At 40.5% G+C, this 22,235-nt stretch overlaps 1 protein-coding gene across 3 annotated transcripts; it reads left to right on the top strand.

The window, feature by feature from the left end:
- Nucleotides 1-1,325: 1,325 nt before the first annotated feature.
- On the top strand, nt 1,326-22,235 carry SNX16 (sorting nexin 16). Of its 3 annotated transcripts, none has more exons than XM_082233951.1 (8): nt 1,326-1,488; nt 5,496-5,948; nt 7,698-7,784; nt 8,639-8,787; nt 14,907-14,976; nt 18,101-18,237; nt 19,912-20,031; nt 20,754-22,235. In XM_082233951.1, the coding sequence occupies exons 2-8, from the start codon at nt 5,577-5,579 to the stop codon at nt 20,860-20,862; spliced, it is 1,044 nt and encodes a 347-aa protein (XP_082090077.1). In that variant the 5' UTR covers nt 1,326-1,488; nt 5,496-5,576; the 3' UTR covers nt 20,863-22,235. The 3 variants fall into 3 exon arrangements, with proteins under 3 accessions (XP_082090077.1, XP_082090079.1, XP_082090078.1); XM_082233953.1 differs by lacking the exon at nt 1,326-1,488 and adding an exon at nt 1,580-1,602; XM_082233952.1 differs by lacking the exon at nt 1,326-1,488 and adding an exon at nt 1,610-1,836.

Here is a 22,235-nt window from a genome sequence, read left to right as displayed (position 1 = left end):
ATTTGTTATTATTATTAGTTCAAGTGTAAGTTCTGAAATCACTTGCCAGGGACGGAGAGGTGGCAGAAGAGAGGAAAGAATAAAGTAAGGTAGTCTCACTTTTGGAGACACCAAAGACTTAGACAGCACTGTGAGTTGTCTGAAGGCTAAGTATCTTAGGGTGGAGTGGCTCCCTCCTTGGCAGGTATGAGGAACCTTTGGTCCTCCAGAAGTTGCTGAAGTACATCTCCCAGCAATCCCAGCTGGCATGGCCAACAACCTAGGATGAAGCACCAAAGCTTCTGATTTATGGGAACCTGCTGCATGCATATATATTATTTAAATATATTATTTACCAGGCAGAGGGCCTTCTCAGTAGTGGCACCCGCCCTGTGGAACACCCTCCCATCAGATGTCAAGGAAATAAACAACTGACTTTTAGAAGACATCTGAAGGCAACCCTGTTTAGGGAAGTTTTTAAAGTTAAATGTTTGGTGTGTTTTTAATATTCTGTTCGCAGCTGCCCAGAGTGGCTGGGGAAACCCAGCCAAATGGGCTGGGTATAAATAATAAATTATTATTATTAAACTTAATACAGAAAATACTACAAAAGCACCGACACCTTCAGTACTCTGCTCTCTCATCGAAATGAAGCCCAGGCTGCAAAGGGAATTTTCAGTTTTTGCAGAAGTTATGAGCCAGCACCACTATTAAACAAATCCATTTGTTTTCTGGCTTCTTGGTTTATTTATTTTTTAAAGGGGTGGGCTTAAAACGAACCTAGGTAGTTAAAAAAAACAAAAAACCAAGCATGACAATGCAATCCTTTACTTGCCTACGCAGAACTAAGCCCCATTGGGGATCAATGGAACTCGCGCCCAGGTAAGTGCATTTAGGATTGCAGTCGTGAAACTTTAAGTAAATATCACGAGGATTGGCTTGTTTGTTTGTTTTTTGAGGAGGCGGCAGTTGCTTGGCAGGCAGGAAAACATGGAGACGGGACACTTTTCCTTGCATTCCCCAGCGGACAAGTGAATTTAGGGTACAGCCGCCAACCGCGCGAACTTTAAAGCCGGATCTGCTTCCCTTGGTTAAACACCACCGCATTAGGCCAGTCTTAGCTGCGCAGCGAGTCTTTTCTCACTACCTGTTCCTGAAGTAGCACAACACCTCTCTCTCTCTCTCCCCACAGAACTACAAATCCCAGCAGGCTATGCGGGAACAGGTGGCGGAAGGAAGGTGAAATGTTTTCAGCCAGCTTTTCCAGAATACGCCGATTCACGGGTCGCGCGCTTGGCCGCGCTGCTTGTCGGGACTTGAAGTTTTTTTTTCCCTCTTTCAAGCGGCGGTGTTTTGTCCGCGGAGGGGGCAGAGCAGGTCTGGCCGCGGTGCACCCCGGGAGCTGTAGTCGGAGACGGGCTGAGGAACCGTGGCGGCGGCTTGTGGGCGGCTCGTACCTCTTGGGACTCCGCAGGGGCGGCCGGCGAGGGTGCCTCCGGCGCGCAACAGGTAGGCGACGCCGGGAGCGCGTCCTTGTAGCGCCTTGGCCTCGCCTGGCCAAGCGGAGTGCGGGGGAAGGAGGACCAGGGGCCGGGGCGGCCGGCGAAGGGCAGGAGGCGTCGCGTGAGTAAATGCCCAGACCGAAGATCGTCGAGTGGGAAGGGGTCGCGAGGGTCATCTAGTCCAGCCCCTTGCGGGGCAGGGATCTGTCGCTCAACGCGGGACTCGAACCCGCGACCCTGAGAACGCGCGTCTCCTTCTCCACCGGCTGAGCTGTGGAGCGGAGGGGACGGTGGTCCCGAGCCCCTGGTGGAGGGTGAGGGGCTCACACGTCGACTGCACACCGAGGAAACGAAGGTGGGCCTGGGAGAATGTTGCTCACAAATCTTCCCTCGTAAATCTTCCTTCCTTCGCTCGCTGATAGTTTGCAGGCTGCTGCTCCCTGCGGTTCGAGGAATCGGCTTCAGCGCCCCACTAATAACTAATGGCCACAGCCAAAGTAAGAGGGGGAGCGAGAGAGTTTTGTGGCGCCTCGAAAGGGCTTTATTGTGGTCTACAATTTTGTGGTCTTTGGAGCCTCGTCAGATGCACGGGACTGGCAACTGAATATGCAAAAACTGGTAAACATCTCAGGCTTATTTGCTTGTTAGGGTTGCACCCTGCCCTTCACCACGTTGAAGGGCGGGATATAAATCTTAACAAACAGACGGTCTCTTGATTTTCATTGGCCTTTTCCCCTTTGTAGGGTTTTTCTTTCTTTTCTTTATAGTTATGTATTTATCTTTGCCAGTCTAGGTTAATACTTCATGGATCAAATGAAATGGATTTTTGTCCATGAAAGCTTATGTCACTACTTATACTTCATTCATTTATAACCACAACTGAAACACAAGGGTTAATAATACTTTGAAATATTACTAAATAGCCAATGAAATACTACCCTAAACTTTCCACAAAAGCAGTGGCAAAAAGGTATGCTTTAGGCAGTGCCAAAATACAGAGATGGTGTTTGCCTTATCTCAAGGGGGATGGAATTCCATAACTGAGGGGCCACCATGGACAAGGCTCTGTCATGCCCCACTGCAGGACTCCCGTGGTGACAGAACCACAAGAAGGATTTCACCTGCAGATCTTAGTAACCATTGCTGTTGATCTGGGTGCATCAGGACTGGTAGCCTAGTGCTAGAATTACTGTTGGACATGCTGCTAGCATTGTGTTTTTAAAGACAATTTCTACTGTACAGCAGTAGAAATACTGTTGTCAAATGTAAACCACACAGAGTATAACTCTTTTCTTTTCTTCTGGGCAGGAATAGTTGAGCTAAGTATCATCATCCATAATACTCCCTCCCTCACAGCAAGGAATTTGTACTGTGGGATAGTCTTTACATGCCTTTCCAGAATGTGAACAAATCAAAAAGGAACTGCAATACCTCCTTCTGCCCTGTTCTTTCCTATGGCTGTTTCAATAGGGAGTAAAGTACTTTGCTGCAGAAATTAGTGTGGGAGTAAATGGCTGTAGGTGGAACTCAGTATTTGCCAAAGGGAAGCACTGGGCGCATGACATCCCTGTAGTGGAGTCAGTGCTGCTTCCAGGGAAGGAGGAGGCAAGTTGACAGGGGCATCAACATTGTGAAAGTGCACTGGTTGAGTCACTCTGATGCTCCTTCTGATGTGCCCCACAGTGCCAACATCTCCTCTCCCTGCCAGTAAGGAGCAGCAACTACACTGCAGTGGGTTGTCAGGTGCAGAGCGCACCTTTTCCTGCTTGCTGCTACTGAGTCGCATCTATAGTTACAACAGTCAATTGCTTCCATATTAATCTCTGCACTAAAATGGTGGTGAAAAGAGAAAGCATAGCTGAGAGAGAATGGGTTAAAAAGAGATAACTAGGTTGAAATACAGCAATACCTCCATGAACGTCCGCCTCGTCTAGCGTCCGTTCCAGTGAATGTCCACAGCAATCCTGGAAGTACCAGAACTGGTTACTTCCAGGTTTGCCACTCGCACATGCCGCAGAAGCGCAAACAGCTCCATGCGCATGTGCAGACATGGCACTTTGCCCTGCATCCTTTTTGGCTAGCGGCTGGGGCTCCAGAATGGATCCCGGCCACAAAACGAGGTACGACTGTAGTAAAGAAAATATTGCCTGCTCTTGATGGTGTTACACTTCCTGCGAAGGAGCGGGTATATAGCTTGGGGATACTCCTGAATCCATTGCTATTGCTTGAGGCTGAGGTTGTCTCAATGGCGTGGAGTGCCTTCCATCAGCTTCAGCTGGTGGCTCAGCTATGCTCCTATCGGGACAAGGATAGCCAGACTTCTGCTGTCTGTGCTCTGGTAGCCTTTAGGTTAGATTACTGCAATGCATCATACTGGGGACTGCTTTTGAAGATGGTTCAGAAACTTCAGCTGGTGCAAAATTCAGTGGTCAGGTTGCTCACTGGGGCAAAACAGTTTGAACATATAATACCAATCCTGACCTGACTGCACTGACTGCCAGTTAGTTTCCGGACCCAATTCAACGTGCTGGTTTTGACCTATAAAGCCTGATGTGGCACAGGACCTCAATGCCATAAGGGCCACCTCTCCCCATATGAACCAATCCAAACCCTGCAATCATCATCTGAGGCCCTTCTTCATGTGGCAACACAAGAACAGGCCTTTTCAGTGGTGGCTCTCCGTTTATGGAATGCTCTCCCTAAGGAGGCTTACCTGGTGCCATCAATATAGATTTTTAGGCGCCAGGCAAAAACGTTCCTCTTTAACCAGTCCTTTGACCTCTGTCTGGCCTTTTGTAGGTGTTTGAAATGTATTTTAATGTATTATTTTAAAGTTGGTTTGGTTTGGTTTAAATGTATCTTTTGGAGTTTTGTTTGTTTGCTCATTTGCCCATAAGTTACTTTGAATTGCCTTTGGCAAGAAAAAGCAACTAATTAATGTAATAAAAATAATATAAAGAAGGTTACTTCCTGCAGTTAAGTCAATACAGTCCTTGAGTTGGGAAAACCATAAAAGTGAACCTTCAAATTATTGACTTTTTAGTCCATGTAGTAGTTGGATTACAGGTGTTTCCAGTTTTAAGTGGGAATTTTGGTTGATATAATTTATGCTGTTGAATATCATTTGATGATTCAGAGATCCTGGAATCCAGTCTCTGTAGTATCATTGTGAGGAGATAATCACTTTGGAGAAGAACATCAGTGTGGCTGCTTATTCTTCTTTATGTTTGCTAATCATACTGTTTAATTATACAACTTCTGCTTTTCCCAAAAAGCATGAAACTAAAAGTGTGGATAAAATTAAAATGTTAAACTATTCTTCAGAAACTCAGGTTCATTTGTTTTCTGTTTTCACTGGATGGAATGAGTCTTGCAGTGAAATGTCGTAGAACTATATTAAATAATACATCAGATAGCCAGCTCATTTAAAATGAACATACTTCCGCTTTACTCAGCATCTTATCAAAATATCTATGCTGGATGATTTTGCTTTCTGCATATGCTAGTCAGTGTTCAAAGCTCCCATTGTTCTAGGTGCATTTTGTGACAGGGAATTTTGTTAGTGCATCTAAAATTTCAGATTCAAACTGCAGAGTGCCTCCCCACTTCCAGCTACACTCTGAAGACTGCAGAAGATACCCTATTAAGAATATTAGGGGGTGGACAGGGGAAAGGACTAGACCATGTAAAAAATGAGGACAGTAGCAGGAATTTAAAATAATTTGAATTGGATGAAGCAGAAGATGACCTCATAGTTAAGAAGGATGTACCAGGCAGGATTAGGTCAGCATCCTAGGGTGTGAGAATTTACTGAAGCATTTTGTAAGACTTTGTGACATGTAGCAACCCTAAGTTACGTTCTGATTGTGTGAAATTATTTTCCTGTTTTCATTTCTTTATAAAGCCATTCATACTCTGTTGTTGCTTAATACATACATTGAGGGGAATCTCCATGTTTTAAATAAGGTTATGATAATTTTGTTTGTTTGAAAACCTACTTTCTCTTATTTCCAGATAACGGAAGGGAACGTAAATGAGAGTTCCATAAATTCTACAGTCAAGAAGTATAAGCTTTCTTACAGTTGCTAATGAAGGATGGCTACTCCATATGTTCCTGTTCCAATACCTATAGGAAGTTCTACTAGTTTTACCACGAATAGAAACCAAAGAAGATCATCTCTTGGGAGCATTTCAACATGTTCAGATTCTTCAAAAGCACAGCTAGAGGAATCTTCTATCAGTAGTTTTAAAAAGAGGAGTGTCCCTGATGCAATTGGTGCCACTTCATCTCCTTGCAATAGTCCGCTTCTTAGGACTAAATTTATAGGTACGAACACATCTATGGAATATTGCACTCAACCATCAGAAGATAGTGAGCAAAACATAAACTCTGGGAGCTGGGAAGATCGGCCTGCTACGCCTACGATACTAGGTTATGAGGTGATGGAAGAGAGGGCAAAATTCACTGTAAGTTGTGCTTTTTTCTTCAGGAATTTTGCTAGTAACACATCATTTAAAGATTCACAGAATCCTTAAAAAATACTAATCACGCTGCACAGTAAGTATGGGACTCTTCGCTGGCTTTCTGAAATGGCTCTTGAATTGCCTGCTAGATGCCATTTCCATACTATTTGATTCCCCACCACCATTCCTATCTTGTTTTTGACACATATTCTGGACAATGACTGCCTCATAGTATCCGGCTACCAATGTTGTGATCTGGCCTTTGTGTATGCACTCGGGATTACTGGCATCTGCAGTTGTGGTGTGTGAGTGTGGGTGAATGTGTGCAGGTGTAGTAGATGGATTGAGGTACAGGTGTGTGAGCAGACATAGAAGTTGAGCAGGTGTAAGTGTATTGAGTGAGTGGAATTCTGTGTCACAGGGTTTGATGTTTTATATATTGTATAATTTATGGGTTCTGATAATTTCCATACAGTATTTCTATTGCTGGTTGGTTGTTTATAAGCTGCTAAACTGCTTTATGATCTTTTCTATTGAAAAGTGGAATATAAATACTTGAAACTAATTAATTAATTAAGCCATCTGTACTTGTATAAAAGTTGCTGATTCCAGCACTGTTGAGCTACTAAAAACAATAAATGCTTTCAGTTCTGCAAATTTTAACCTTGCTCAGCTTTATACACATGGGTAGCTTCAGCATGGCTGGAATTACATAAAGCGTTGTTAATTACTTTTTGCAGTCTGAGCTGGCTTCAACAATTGAGGATAACCAAGGCTGTGTTTCTGAAGTGGTTGTTCTGTGTAAACAACACTTTAAAAAAACAAAAACATCCACAGAAAGGGAATTTTTATGGTAATTTAGGCTGCAGTCCTATATACTTACTTATTTGGAAGTAAGACCCATTGAACTCAGTGGGACACTCCTGGATGGACATGTATAGGACTGCACTGAAATCACAAAAGGAGAAGAAGACATATGCAGGCACCATTAGTTTAGATACCAAATAGGTGGGTATAGTCCAACGAGTTCTCACTTTCATCTGAGTCATCATAAATTAATATTGCAGATTATTGCAATGTACCATACTTTTGTTGGTTATACTTTGAATATGCATTAGATTTTTAATCCTAACCTTAATTTACTGGGAAGCAATACTGTATTCAGATCTTTGAGACTTGATTCTGATTAACAGTGCAAGCCAAACTATAGGAACCCAGCATAAATTAGGATGTCATAAATTACCCCATTCCAAACTCAATCCAGGAGCAGAGCCAGCCCAAGCGTGACAGAGGGAAAACAATACTTTATAACAGTATGACTTGCACTACCCTTTCTGCCAGTCTAACTTCCACTCGATTGGTAGGTCATGTGATTGAGGCAACTGGAATTTGGAACAGAGGCAAGTCTCCCCTTTACCCAGTTCCTCCTGAGCTGGGATGAGTGACTCAGTGTAGGTAGGATCAGGGTATCTTGTTGAAATACACTATTTTTGAGAAAATAGTTTAAAATAGAAAATCCAAATTCCATGAACTAGTTCCTCCTGGGAGCAGTAAAACAATACCAGTTCTATATTTGCATGAGATACCTGTTCATTTTTTATACTTTAGTATATATACATAGGCAAACTTTGATAACGCTTGCTTCCTTTCTGAAAGAATAGTTATGTCAGCTTCCTAGTACTTATAGTGTAATATGACTAAAATGCTCACACAACTTATTGAAACTGCTATAATAGTTTTTTTATTTAACAGGTTTACAAAATCCTTGTAAAGAAAAATCCAGAGGAAAACTGGGTAGTTTTTAGAAGGTATACAGACTTCTCCAGGCTTAATGACAAGGTATATAATTCTTGATCTCCAGCTATTAGTATACCAGATTAACATTTTTGCTTCCAACTTTGAAAAGTTACAATGAGAAAAACAAGCAATTGCTTTGCCATAGAACTAGTAAGTTCACTGAGATGTTAAATGGTATTTGAAAAGACATTCCAGCACCATATTTATTTACATTTTTTATTGAATTATTATACCACCCTTCATCTGAAGATCACAGGGTGATCTGCATATTTGACACCGAAAATAATACCTGCAAACCCTTTAACTTTTTCTGGTTACCTTCCTCCCCCCCCCCCCCCGGGTTTGAGCTGCAAAATCTTAGGTGGCACTCAACTAAGTTTTACTCAGAGTACACCCATTAAAAATGAACAGGCTTAACTTCCATGTTCATTAATGTTGAATGCTACCCCTTGCTTAATCAAGAGAAGGCTAATTTGCTAAGATTCATATATATCTGCCTATTGTTGTAAACCTTCTTCTAACAAGATGCATTCCCATAATGTCTTTCTTGACTAGCCATTTGTTTGTACCACAGAAGACAGAGGAATAGTGCAGTGGCATGGCTCAAATTTTCACAATTTTTTGCTTTTTTGAAAAAGCACCAAATTTTCACTATACGTGAATTAATAGATAGCGGTTGTTTTCAGGTATTGGCGCACTGGTATTGCATTTGATATGTTGTTGCTACTCTTCAAACCAGCTTGACCTGCCACCCTTTGCTGAGAAAATCTAATCAAAAGAACCCATTGCACATTAACCTGAGGCAAAGGGACAGAAATAGATAAAAAGCAAGGGGATATATTAAATCTATGCAGAAAGTGTATTTCCTTACTATCTATTTGGTTTACTTTTTTCAGCTCAAAGATATGTTTCCTGGTTTCCGATTGGCACTGCCACCAAAACGCTGGTTCAAGGATAATTACAATCCTGATTTTCTGGAAGATAGACAGCTGGGACTCCAAGCATTCTTACAGAATTTAGTAGCTCACAAAGACATTGCTAACTGGTATGTGATTCTCACCTTCTTCTGTCACTTGGATTATTTTAACAGGATAACAAAAGAATAAGACCCTCTTTAGCTGTTGCTCTTTTTTGGTAATACTTGGTTTGAGCTCTACTGCCCACTATTCTAAATTGTACTCCTGCTTTTCCAGAATTAGACTAATGAATAACTAAATTGCTTTCTGTGAATAAAGAAACCCTCCCCAGGCTAACACCAGCACATATGTTTCTGGGCCAGGTTCAGGATTCTTGTATCAATTCACAAGGACTTTAACAACAGTGGTCCAGGAAATCTTAACAACCACCTAATTCCATATATCCATGACTAATCACTGAAGCCCTTTCAGGAGTAGCTGTTAGTTGTCGTTGATGGCTCAAAAGCACAGCCACATTTTCAGCATTGTGGACCCAATTTTGTAGAACTTTCTCCCAGGTGAGATGAAATAGGCCTTTCTCCTTTTGAACTTCTTACACCTAGTGGAGGCCTTTTTACTTCACTAGGCATTTTAAGTAAGTTTTGTTATTAGTTTTAAGAAGAAGAAGAAGAAGAAGAGTTTGGATTTGATATCCCGCCTTTCACTCCCCTTCAGGAGTCTCAAAGCGGCTAACATTCTCCTTTCCCTTCCTCCCCCACAACAAACACTCTGTGAGGTGAGTGGGGCTGAGAGACTTCACAGAAGTGTGACTGGCCCAAGGTCACCCAGCAGCTGCATGTGGAGGAGTGGAGACGCGAACCCGGTTTCCCAGATTACGTGACTACCGCTCTTAACCACTACACCACACTGGCTCCCAGCACTGCTGAGACAACAGAATTAAGCAATATATAAGGGACGCGGGTGGCGCTGTGGGTTAAAGCCTCAGCGCCTAGGGCTTGCCGATCGAAAGGTCGGCAGTTCGAATCCCCGCGGCGGGGTGCGCTCCCGTCGTTCGGTCCCAGCGCCTGCCAACCTAGCAGTTCGAAAGCACCCCCGGGTGCAAGTAGATAAATAGGTACCGCTTACCAGCGGGAAGGTAAACGGCGTTCCGTGTGCTGCGCTGGCTCGCCAGATGCAGCTTTGTCACGCTGGCCACGTGACCCGGAAGTGTCTCCGGACAGCGCTGGCCCCCGGCCAATAGATGTGAGATGGGCGCACAAACCCCAGAGTCTGTCAAGACTGGCCCGTTCGGGCAGGGGTACCTTTACCTTTACCTTTAAGCTGTTGAAACTGAAAATTAGTAAAAGTGTAGGAACTTGCGTTATTTTAGGTTACAAAGGGGCAAATGTGTTTAAGACTGGAAATTGCAAAAGGAGTTTTGAGAGGTCTTAAAAAATATTTCAGACTTCTACATTCTAGCCGCTAGCAGGGTGGAATCTGTCTAAATTACAGGATTTGCCACGATAGGGATGCAGAGAAAGGGCCAAAGGAAGTCAGGAATGTATTTGTGTAGATAAGAAGATACCCTAAATCTGGGGTCAGCAAACTTTTTCTGCAGGGGACCAGTTCACTGTCCCTCAGACCTTGTGGGGGGCCGGACTATATTTTGAAAAGAAAAAAAATGAACAAGTTCCTATGCCCCACAAATAACCCAGAGATGCATTTTAAATAAAAGGACATATTCTACTCTTGTAAAAACACCAGGCAGGCCCCACAAATAACCCAGAGATGCATTTTAAATAAAAGGACACATTTTACTCAGGTAAAAACACAATGATTCCCGGACCATCCCGGGCCGGATTTAGAAGGCGATTGGGCCGGATCCAGCCCCTGGGCCTTAGCTTTCCTACCCATGCCCTAAATGGTGTGAATCGAAGTTATTTAAAGGACTGCCTGCACCTGTATGAGACAGCTCAAGCTTTGAGACCAAATTCTGAAACCCAGGTCTCTGGCTGATCAATAAGATGGACAGATATCAGAGACAAGGCCTTATGAATAACGGCTCCACATTTGTGGAATTGCCTCACCCAAGAAATACATAACTCTTAAGATAACTTTTGAGATGCTTTTATTTCATTTCACTTTTGATTAGTCTGCTGCGCTTTAATTGAGGATGTGTACTTTAACTGTGTCTAAATTTTCTAGTTTTATGTAGTCATAGAATCATAGAGTTGGAAGAGACCACAAGGGCCATCGAGTCCAACCCCCTATAGTATTATGTTCTATTTATTATCCGTATACATCACACTGTGAGAGCAATGTATTTGGAAGGTGGTTGTTAAAGTCTTTAAATATACAAAAAATCTGCTGTTGGCTGTTTGGCATTGTGTATTCAGCATGTGGAGTTACAATATGGGGATTATCCGTTAATTTTATTTTTCAGTTTCTAAAAATACATATAAGAAGAAGATTTTTTTTTAAACCCTCTAAAATGCAGATTTGAATGGAATGCCTTTGATTCTGCCTGTATTTGTTATATGCTTTCTAAGATGGGTGATTTTGAAGATACTCTTTTATGAATGCTTTAGAGCTTGGCATTGCAATCGAAACCATGTGTTGTTGTTTTTAATTATAGAATCTCTAGTTTTATGCAATCTTGAACCACATATGTTATGAGCAGTGTGCTATTTGGCAGTACATTGAATTCTAAATGCCAACCTTGAAACTGAAATGTTCCATTTCAGTGTGTTTGTTTGTGTTAATGGTGGCTGGTTATGGATGGGTAATTATAGTAGAATCCTGAATGGTTGGGTGGACTAGACCGCAAGTCGTGACAATTTCTCAATGGATCAGAAATTGGTCGGGGTGGAATTTGTCTTTGCCACTATTGTTGAACATTTCAGTACAGGAGTGGCTAAGCAGTTGTTCTCCAGTTGTTGCCAGTGGTTAGTGCTGATAGGGTGTGGGCATAATCTTAAGAGCACAGGTTAGCTACTTCTGCTTCAATATAACAGCTGAAAAGTAGTGACAGAAGTGCCTCTTAGCAGGTACTTTCAGTTCCTATCAACTCTGTTATATATGAACTTCTTGAACTTTTGTCCTTTAGAGGTTTGTGCCATCTGATAGCATGTTGGGAGTCTCTCACAGAAATTGTAGCCTTCTGTGCTGCAGCTGTGACAGCAAGAACCATATAGAACTCCTCCACAATAGGTTGTAGACCCAGTGTTCAGCTAAGAGCTTGTACTGCATAGTGTTGATGCAATTATGTTTGTGTGTGATTTTATTTTTATATAAAAAAATGCAACCTAAAATGTCCTGAGACGCAACAAATAAACTCATCTTTTTCTGTTGCTTCTAACTTCTGCACTTCATTGCTAATAGACTAGTATGTAGAGTTTTCCAAATTCTTTCAAGATGTCTTGGGCTTCTTATGCCAGAATCAATGTTCTCATTAATGGTTTCTTCCTGACATGCAAAGTAGCGACACTCGTTCAAGACTCTGTGAGCCAGTTCTCTTGCCCCAATATTAAACAGGATTTTGTTAGTGAGATTCTTCACTTTATAACGCCATGAATAAGAGTACAGTAAAACTGCATCCTAAAGTAACATCCTCATTGGAATGATTTTTAATAGGGATATAAGTTCACAATGAATATCAGAAATACACATTGTGCAAGCTGTGTTTTCCCTTTTATTTGCTCATGAGTATTTCTTTTTGCATATTGTGGAAACTGGAGAAAGGTGTTAAACCTGTAAAGCAGATGCTTGGATTACTTATTCTTCTGACAGGCTGGGCCGGAGTCATTTGTGGCTCCACCCTATCCTGGAGGAGAATCTAAAAAGGGATTCCGTTCTCTGCTGTTCATAAAAGGCAAGCGTGCATGTGCGTTTTCTGCTGCTCTAGTTGCAGCTTTCTGTAGAAGAAGCATACTTTCTGCTTCTATCAGTATTGCCCATCTTAGTGCAATAGAGCTAAAATAGTAATGCTTAGTTGAGTCTGTGTAAACAGCATTGCTCAATCAAAACCTGTAAGTTAAAGATGGAATTCCCTTCCCCACATGCACCGCATTATGGTTTGGAAAGAGGAGAGGAAATCCAATATTGCTGTTGCTTCCATTAAAGTTCTAAATGCATTTGAATGAACTTTTGCATCACAATCCTAATCATATAAATCACACATAGGAGCATAAGAAATGACTTGCTCCAGCCTGCATCTAACAGATAACCAGCATTTTGTTTCCAACAGCTGCCAATCAGCTGATTCTAATAAACTCGCAAGTATTGCACGAAGGCAGCACTCTTCTGTTTTGTACTGCATTTTGTCTCCAACATCTGGTATTCAGAAAGGTGTACTGCCTCTGGCCACAGATCAATGTATATTTTTAGGTTATTACAACCTCAGTTGAGAATATACTTAACAAAACCCTACACTTGAATCCCCCCCCCCCCTTTCCACTAGTGGACAAAGAACTTTGTTTCTTAACTGCAACCACATATAGTACTTGTTTATTACCCAAGGCTACCCAAAACCAACTGATATTTATCTTATTAAGTGCTTGGATTCAGTGGTTATATGTTTTTTATAATCATTCTTCCACGTAAAAGCTTTATACCATTAGTCACAAGATACACATTTTGTAGTATTTTTCACATTTTGTAACTTAATATTGCCAAAAATTTCCTTACACTCAGTAACGGGGTCTAAAAGAGGTACAGAACAAGTGAAATCAAGCTTGGAGAAAGCAACAATGCTTTCATATAATAAGCTGTTCTGAGGATGGCCATTTGCGATCTCATTCCACATCTTTTCAAAACAGCAGTTCAACCATGAAGAGAAGCTCTACTGTAAATAAAACTGTTTGGAAAGGGTGTGATATAACTGTCAAATGAAGCAAAGAAGCATTGTTCCTGTTTTTTCTAGACAGTTCATTTGACTGAATAGATGTTAGAGGAAAAGACACATTCTCACTCACTTACAAACTCGCTGACGAACCTGGAAATTCTACAGATGTGATGTTAGAACAGTTTTCCACAAGCTTTCTTCATGTTTCATAATATCAAGCTTCTTTAGTCCCAACCTGTGTGGACTGCTGCTCCAGAATTTCCAGCAGCTCAATGTCCTTCGTTGTTGATTTCTTCAAAACAAACAAACAAACTTTGCATATGTAAACTGGCAAATCTGTGAGAGGAATTCCTTCATAAAAATTATTTGCAATGTGAAGTGTTCTCCATATTTATGGTATTTAAAGCAGCAGGCACACTTGTTTGCATGTTTGGTTGAAGCCTTAGTTTAATCTTCTCAAAAGAGATGCTTCCACACAATTGACACATACAACTTGGTTTGTTTTTGTGTTGTTACATGTTTTGTGTTCTCATTTTGTATTTTTATGTTGTGAACTGCCCTGTGATCCTCAAAAGAAGGGCAGTGTACAAATTTACCGTAACAAACAAACAAACTTCTGCTAGTCAAAAGTATGCTGGAAAAGAGACAGTTTAGGAATAGTTACATAGGCTAGACATGGCTTGAGAAAAATTCGAAGCCATCTTCCAGAATACAGCAGTGCAGGTCATTCTTGCTCAGTTTATACAAGCCTCTCTATCGTCTCCCCTTTGAACAGTCTTTATTGACCCCAAACAAGTAGGCAGACAGTTATGTCTAGTGTACAGATAAGGCGATAATCCTGGGTGAAGGCTTATTGACAATCTTTATTAATCTTCAGTTTGAGTATGGGGGAGATCCTGTTTGGTATGCATAAAGCAACTATCATTATCTTACATTTGTTTTGAAAAGCAAGGTTTTCATGTTTCAAAAGCAATTTGCTTATGTAGTACAGTATAGAGAAATCTGCTATTTGGGAAATGCAAATTCTAAGCCTCCACTGGGACATGGGATTAGTTAGCGGTTCCCTTACTCCTGGCTGTTGTCATTCTGTATTTTAATTCAGATTTATTTATTTTTTACTGGGGAGTTAATCGGATTTTAAAATCCAGGATAACTTAAACTTTAAAAAAAAATCCTCACCCTGAATGTCTTTTGTTTTAAACAATTTCATTTTATACTAGACAAGGATCCATTGCTGGGGAGGGTGAAAATGGTATGGAAAACATTTATTTGTACCTGCTAACTGAAACATTACACGTTGGTTATAATAAAAACAAACTTGCTCATTTTCGGAGAAATACTGTGTTTTGTGTTGTTTCTCACTGACTTTAGGCTGTTCTGTTTGGAGACCAACTTCTTTCTTTCTTTCTTTTCATTATTTCAAAGTCTTGCAGTGAGGGAGTTCCTTTGTTTGGATGATCCACCAGGACCGTTTGATAGCCTTGAAGAGAGTAGGGTAAGTGTAAGGTAGTTATTTTGTTGTTAGAATAAAACACTCTTAACTGGCCTGTTGCATGTGATGTTTGTCATGTGGTACCTTTATAACAGGAGAAGCATCTGTTCTCTTTGAGGCGGACATAAAATATATATGTCTGCCACATAGAAAAAGGCATGGAATGAATAATCTATGGACTGTACATTTACACAACAAGCAGCCCAAGGGCAGAAAGACAGGGCAGCTATGGAGCAGAGATCACGAAAGCCTGGGGAGGTAAGGGTGGGAAAAGAATGCAGGTAAGGTAAAGATAAAGGGACCCCTGACCATTAGGTCCAGTCGTGACCGACTCTGGGGCTGCGGCGCTCATCTCACTTTATCGACCAAGGGAGCCGGCGTACAGCTTCCGGGTCATGTGGCCAGCATGACTAAGCCACTTCTGGCAAACCAGAGCAGCACCTGGAAACGCCATTTACCTTCCCGCCAGAGCGGTACCTATTTATCTACTTGCACTTTGACGTGCTTTCGAACTGCTAGGTTGGCAGGAGCAGGGACCGAGCAACGGAAGCTCACCCCGTCGCAGGGATTTGAACCACCAAGCTTCTGATCGGCAAGTCCTAGGCTCTGTGGTTTAACCCACAGCGCCACCCACATCCCTAAAGAATGCAGAAGTTGTAGGAAATAATTTCAAAGTTTCTTTTGACTATATTCTTCCTGCAGATTTTCTCAATCTCCGAGTGTTGAATATTGTTTTATTCTGCTGCCTGGTATATAATTATTGATGACTCATATTTGATGCATTGTTTTAAATCTACCTCTGCGATCTGATCCTTTTGCTTTATCAGTTGTGCATGTATCATACTTTAGGGTTTTCCTTCACTGGTTTAATTATATTTAGCATAAAGTATTTTCTCACATATTATTAATATGTGTATCTTCATGATTTATCAGTTACACTGCTCAGTCTCACTGCTATTTCCTCCTACCTGAAATAGGATATTTTGTTCGGATTGTATGTGATTCTTTTTATTTGTTTTCCTTGGGCATCTGATTTTTCAGCTATTGCAGAACCCATCCAAAAGTCTTTCTGAATTATAATAATACCATTTGCTGAATGCATGCAGAAGAACAAAGAAAGAGACTTTTTTGGCTCACATCTAGCAGATATGAACCAGCTTAACACATTATGTTAATATGTCCAGTTCAAATACTTGGTAAAATTACTTTTAAGTTAAAACATTTGGAATGTTGTTAGCATTCCAAAATATATACAGATTGTGTGTGTGTGTGTTTTGAATTTGGCTTTTTAGAGGACAACTTTAACTATTTTAACTTGGTTTCAGTCAAAGTATAATGCCATTGATGTATTTTAATTCCTGTAAATTTTGGCTCTAGTAAATGGCATGTCCCTTCAGAACTGTCCCATAGTTTAAGGGATTGGCAGCATTATATCTGTACCATCCCCTGGTGGATGCCTGGTTAACTGAATGTGCTACACAACCAAATGCGGATCGCTGCCAAATTACATAATAGGCTGTTTTGCTAGTGAAGTTAGCGACAAATTATGAAATGCAAACTTCTTAATGTTAATTGCAGGCTTTCTCTTAAAGAGAAAAAAATTGTAAGCTCTCAGTCCATGCTTTGTGATTTTCTGCATCAAGTGGTTTTGTTGGTAAAGGAGAGCTCACAGCTACAGAGCATCTTATATCTATCAAAAATATAGAGGAAGTCAAGAAGACTTCTTATAGAGACAGTCTCAATAGCATGTGCAATGTACCCAAGCACTGAATCAAATATTATTTCCTCTCGCAAGCTATTAGCATTTCACCCCCCAAAATGTTAAAGTGTGGCATGTATGTTGGTTTAATTTTTCCTTTACCCTGTTTTAAACACACACACTTTTAGAGATTGGAGAAGTGGTTCCATTAAAGAAAGGGAAGTAACTTTGAATGACTCCTTGTGACATCAGTCAGGGTTCTACAAAATATCAATTAACAATTTTGCAGGATGTTTGCTTTTCAGGTACCGTAACTATTAACCTTAGAAACTCGGCAAGGTATCATTGGACCTGTGTGGCACCTTGGAGATGAACTAGCTTAGTGGCTCATGAGCTTTTGAAGACAATTTCCTCTTTCATTGGACTCATGTCTACAAAAGCTCCTACCTCAAAAACCCAATTGGGCTTAATCCTAAACATACTTACTGAGACATAAATCCCATTAAAATCAGTGGAATTTACTTCCAAATAAGTGTATTTAGGAGTGGGTGTTCTTACTGCAACCGTACTGATCTCTTTGCTGCAGTTCAGTCTTGGGATCTTAAGTTCTGCAATAAAATCTTTTAACATCAGATAACGTATTTGATGGGGAGGGGGCTCCACAGTACTTGCAATGTTTATCTATGTCACAAGGGGCGGGGGGGGGGGGGAATCTCTAGTTGACCTTCTGAGCCCCATGAGGGGATCTGTAGAATTATGTGGTGTGGCAACAAGACAGCATCATGTGTGCCAAGATGTAATCTCAAGTAATTACAGTGTGCTTCGCCTATGCTTTTTTATCTAGCTTTAGCAGAAAATGTCAACTTTTGGTGGACTTTCTCAGTAGCCACATTCAAGCCAATATGTGTTATTTTGTGTTTCATCGTGATTGTGCTGTTACTATAAGATTCTGCAATAGATGCAATGCTTTTTCTGTTATGGCATAGTAGTTCCCTTACATTTTCCTAGTTCTGTTTTAATGTGTCAGTGCAATGAATAGTAAAGTTGCTACAGGATGCATGTCTGCAGAGCTGTGGTGGCTGCTCATGCAGATATTCTCAGCTGCATGGTTGGTCACAGCTTGTCATTCTGAAAATATTTTGAAATGTGGGTTAGGACGGTCCCTTTGTGAGCCATTGTCTAGTTGTATACCATGAGGTTAGTTTTGTTTTGTTTTTTGCTTGCATAAAAAATGACAGACTGATACAGTTTGTCCTCATTACTGCCACATAAAAATGTTCAGTGCAATGAAATAAAATTGAGGTTGTGTGCTTTTAGGCATATTAAAAATTAAAACTATTGCAGTAGGGGAACATCATCAGTCTCAAGTCTTTGCATTTCTTACACAAAACTATTGCCTTCAAAAAAATCGTTTACTTTTTCTTCTAGGCTTTCTGCGAGACCCTAGAAGAAACAAACTACCGTCTGCAAAAGGAACTTGCTGAAAAGCAAAAAGAGGTGGAAGCTCTGAAAAAAATGCTAAATGAAAAAGAAGTGTACATAGACGCCATAGAGAAACAATTGGGGTAAGTGGACAGAAAATTCTTGAAACTAGAGTGCAATTTAAAAATTAATCCCAAAACAATGAGCACTTATTCATGTATTTCTGAAAACTTTTTTTGTTGCAACCATACTGCACTGGCTCTCGGTGGAGTACAGGGTCAGGTTTAAATGCTGGTTTTGACCTTTAAAGCCCTATGCGGCCTAGGACCAACGTACCTACGGGACCTAAGGAACTTAAGGTCCACAAATGAGAACACTTTGGAGGTCCTAAGTTGCAAGATGGTTAGATTGGTCTCAACTAGGGCCAGGGCCTTTTCAGTACTGGCCCTGACTTGGTGGAACGCTCTGTCACAAAAGATTAGGGCCCTGTGGGACTTGACATCTTTCCGCAGGGCCTGCGAGACAGAGCTGTTCCACCTGGCCTTTGGTTTGGACTCAGTCTGACCCTTATGCGTCCCTCCCCTTATGGTTTTGATCTATGGGCTACTATTAAAATGAGGCTGCATTTTAAATTGTATTTTAACCCGTATTTTAAATTGGTCTCTCCTTCCCCCCCCCCCATTATGTTTTTATTGTAATTTTACTGGTGTTAGCCACCCTCAATTCTCTCCTGAAAGACAGGAGATAACCCCCAGAGTAACTCTTGCGTAATTTTAAACTTCAGTTTAAAAAGGAAATAAAAAGTCTTGTGTGAAGTAAAACACTTTAACATGTATGTGAGCCTTTCTGACACAATTGAGGTTGGTGCAGGCCACATATAGCAAGTCAGTTTAACTACGTATTGCTTTGGATAGGAATGATGGGAGGGAGAGCAGTTTCCAAGTAGCAATCTCACAAAGAGGAAATCCTTAGTAAAGTTTCCTGAGGATGAGGACTTCTATTTTACTGTCAGTATGAACCTGAAATCTGGTGAAATAAATGATGCTGCTAATGTTATAGTTATTGCTTACTAGTGGCCTTGTACCTGACATTGCCCGGGAATTCTAAGGAGGGTGGGAATGAATGCAGAGTTAAAATTGGTGCCATTTTGAAAGGTTCAGTGCAGTTTTGAAAGGTTCGCCATCTTGATTCAAAGGACCGTCCAATCTTACCCAAACAGAGAGAAAAAACTGCTCCTTCATCTCAAGAACCACTATGCAATCTGATTATGAAACCTTAAGAGCTGTCCAAATGCATAGCAAACAAAATACTGTACTTTCCAAAATATTTTGTAGTCTAGCATCTAAAATACTTTTTCAACATCTAATATAATTAGATTTTCAGTGCATAATGGATAAACAGTATGCTGAAGCATCAATACAAAATAGATAAAATTTGTAATGAAAGTTCTTTGCTAATTAGTATCAGTGTCATTTCAATATTATGTCTTAAACCTAATAAAGGAATGAAAATATAATTATGTGTAGAAAGTCTTCTAAAAGAAGTTCTGCTTAGGTGCTTTTTCATTATTTCCTAGCTTAACTATATTGGATTGGATCTAAACTAATGTTTAGCAGGAGCTACAATTACATTTGAAGATGCGGTGGGGAAATTTTCACCAATTCCTCCTGTTCCCCGTATCCTCCTAGAAAACACTGGGAGAAGGGAGAGTTAGCAAAAATTGTGTATTCCCTTCTATCTCTAAATAGAATGTCCCCTTACATTTGTGAAAGTGATTTTCTGGATCGAATCAGCTGTATCTTGAATTCGTTACACAGGGATTTAAATTTAGGAAAAGTGAAGTCTCGTAAGTTGTCAGGACAAGAGAGTGAGTGCAGTGGAGAAGTGGAATCCTCTGCAATAGAGGCAGATCAAGGAGCCCTGGAAGAAGACAACAGGTACAATCTAAAATTTTCTATGTTTTATTTAAGGTTATTTTCTGAAAAGCCTTTCACTTCTACAGTCTCCTGCGATATGCTGTTGTAGAAGTGCCATTCACATTCCAAATGCAATTCACACATATTAAATATATTTATGTTACTTGTGGTTTCCTGCCTTTTTCTCCCCTTCAAAAAGTCCTTGCCCCAAACTGAGGTTAAAAGGATAATAGTTGAGGGCTGTACCTCTTCAGTAGGAGGTATGCTGAAGAAGCTGCACGTGGATCATGCTGGTTGAACATGAAATGATCTGATAGGCATGCATCTGTGATCCACCTTATAGCACTGTAGAGTTGGAAGGGGCCCCGAGGGTCATCTAGTCCAACCCCCTGCAATGCAGGAATATGCAGCTGGTCCATACAGGGATCGAACCTGCAACCTTGGCGTTATCAGTACCATGGTCTAACCCACTGAGCTATCCAGGCTCATCAAGCCTGGACCCAACCTTAACCCAGAGGTCTAGGTATCCATGACTAATAATATAAACAATGGGGAAAAAACGGCATAAAACACAAAACCAACAACCTGGCTTAGCATATTTTGCGGGGCAAGGGTCTACCTCTATAAACTCTTAGTAAAAGAGATTAGTTTTCCAAGTGTGCTGATCAGAACCATGAGATAGATATGAAATGACCCCCCCCAAAAAAAAAAAGTGTGTCAAACATATTGATCTGTCTCTACAGTTCTGAGAAAGAGAATCGGGCAACATCTTGGAGCGGTTCATTGGCTGAAAATCACGTGCCGGAAATCGAAGTTGCTGAGGTAGCGTATACCACCGATGAAGAGATGTAAATGCTACCAGCTGCCTTTACAGTAGTGTAAAAAAGTCAATGTCTGGATTGCATTGAACAGAAGTATATAGTAGCTGTCAAGCAGAAGCTGAGATGGCAGAAGCTTGAATGTTTACATAAACCAATCTAGAGAAACCTATGGCATAGGAAGGATATAAGTGCTGCTTTGTCTCAGCCTTTATCTAGCCTTATGAGAGATATATATTAATATATAAAAAACTCTGGTTAAAGGCAGGTCAAGTTGGAATCCTAAGTGATGTATATAAGTTATATGTACCCATATATAAAGGATAAATGCCACACATGTAGATATACCAATCATGTAGCATGTTGTATATCACATGCTTGCTATTAATATTTCACATTTTGTATGGACAGCTTTTTGGTATTTGGATTTTCAGATTCTTTATATAGGCATGTAACTTCTGCTCTGGGAAATATAATTCTGCCATATGGACTTGGAAAATATATATGATTTCTTGTGGTTTTTAAAGTCATAAATGTAAATAAGTGATATGTAAATTATAATGCAATGATCTAGGAAAGCTTGCAGTACCAAAATTAAACCTTTCAGTAATGGGAATGTTATTTGTTTTCATAATGCGGAAAGAAATATCACACTATGGGCATTCACCTGCACTTGAAAACAATATAAAAGCTGTCTTTTAACTGTTTTTCTTTAAATCTCCTTACACTTTTGCCACTCAGCCACATAATCACCAAATCAACAAATTTGCCTTATATAAAGAACACTACCTCTTTCTTTTGTTGCTAATGCATAATTGCTCTGTTTAAAGTATGCGTATTATAAACAGATATTTGAGTCATTAAAGCCATACTTCTGCACAGTTAAATAACTAAATCTTATTGCAGTTTATGTTTGTGTGTGTTTATAAAATATTGTACACCCAGGAACACACTATAAGCTTCACTCTCGTTTTAAAATTTGTGTTGAACCTAATAATGCACTTTATAACAAAGAAAATATTGTGCCAAGTTCATTGGCTCTGTGTTTTTTGTGCTTTTTGTTCGACCTTTGGACTGAGGGAAGGTGCAATTGGTTTGTACAGTAGTGCCTTTTTGTATTTTGCTTGTTACAGATGTTATAATAGTGTGTCAGCTTTATGGAATCTTCAGAAACATTCTGCTCAGCAGTTATTTGCTGGAAGTGCCTTGTTTTGTCTGCTCTTTCAGTAGGAAGAATGCTTCTTTTGTTCTTCTCTGTGCCACCTACTCCTTCGTTTAATGCTGTTAACACACAGTCTCATGTGCCGGAATTTTCAATGGTCGCTTTGTGTTTTAGGGGGTGAGGACAAAGATCTCTGCAGGACTGTATGAAACCATCTGGGGCAAATAAACCTTTGGACATGACAA

This window comes from Podarcis vaucheri, assembly GCF_965113315.1.
Source record: "Podarcis vaucheri genome assembly, chromosome: 8".
Classification (NCBI taxonomy): Eukaryota; Metazoa; Chordata; class Lepidosauria; order Squamata; family Lacertidae; genus Podarcis; species Podarcis vaucheri.
This window is presented reverse-complemented; position numbering and strand designations above follow the sequence as displayed.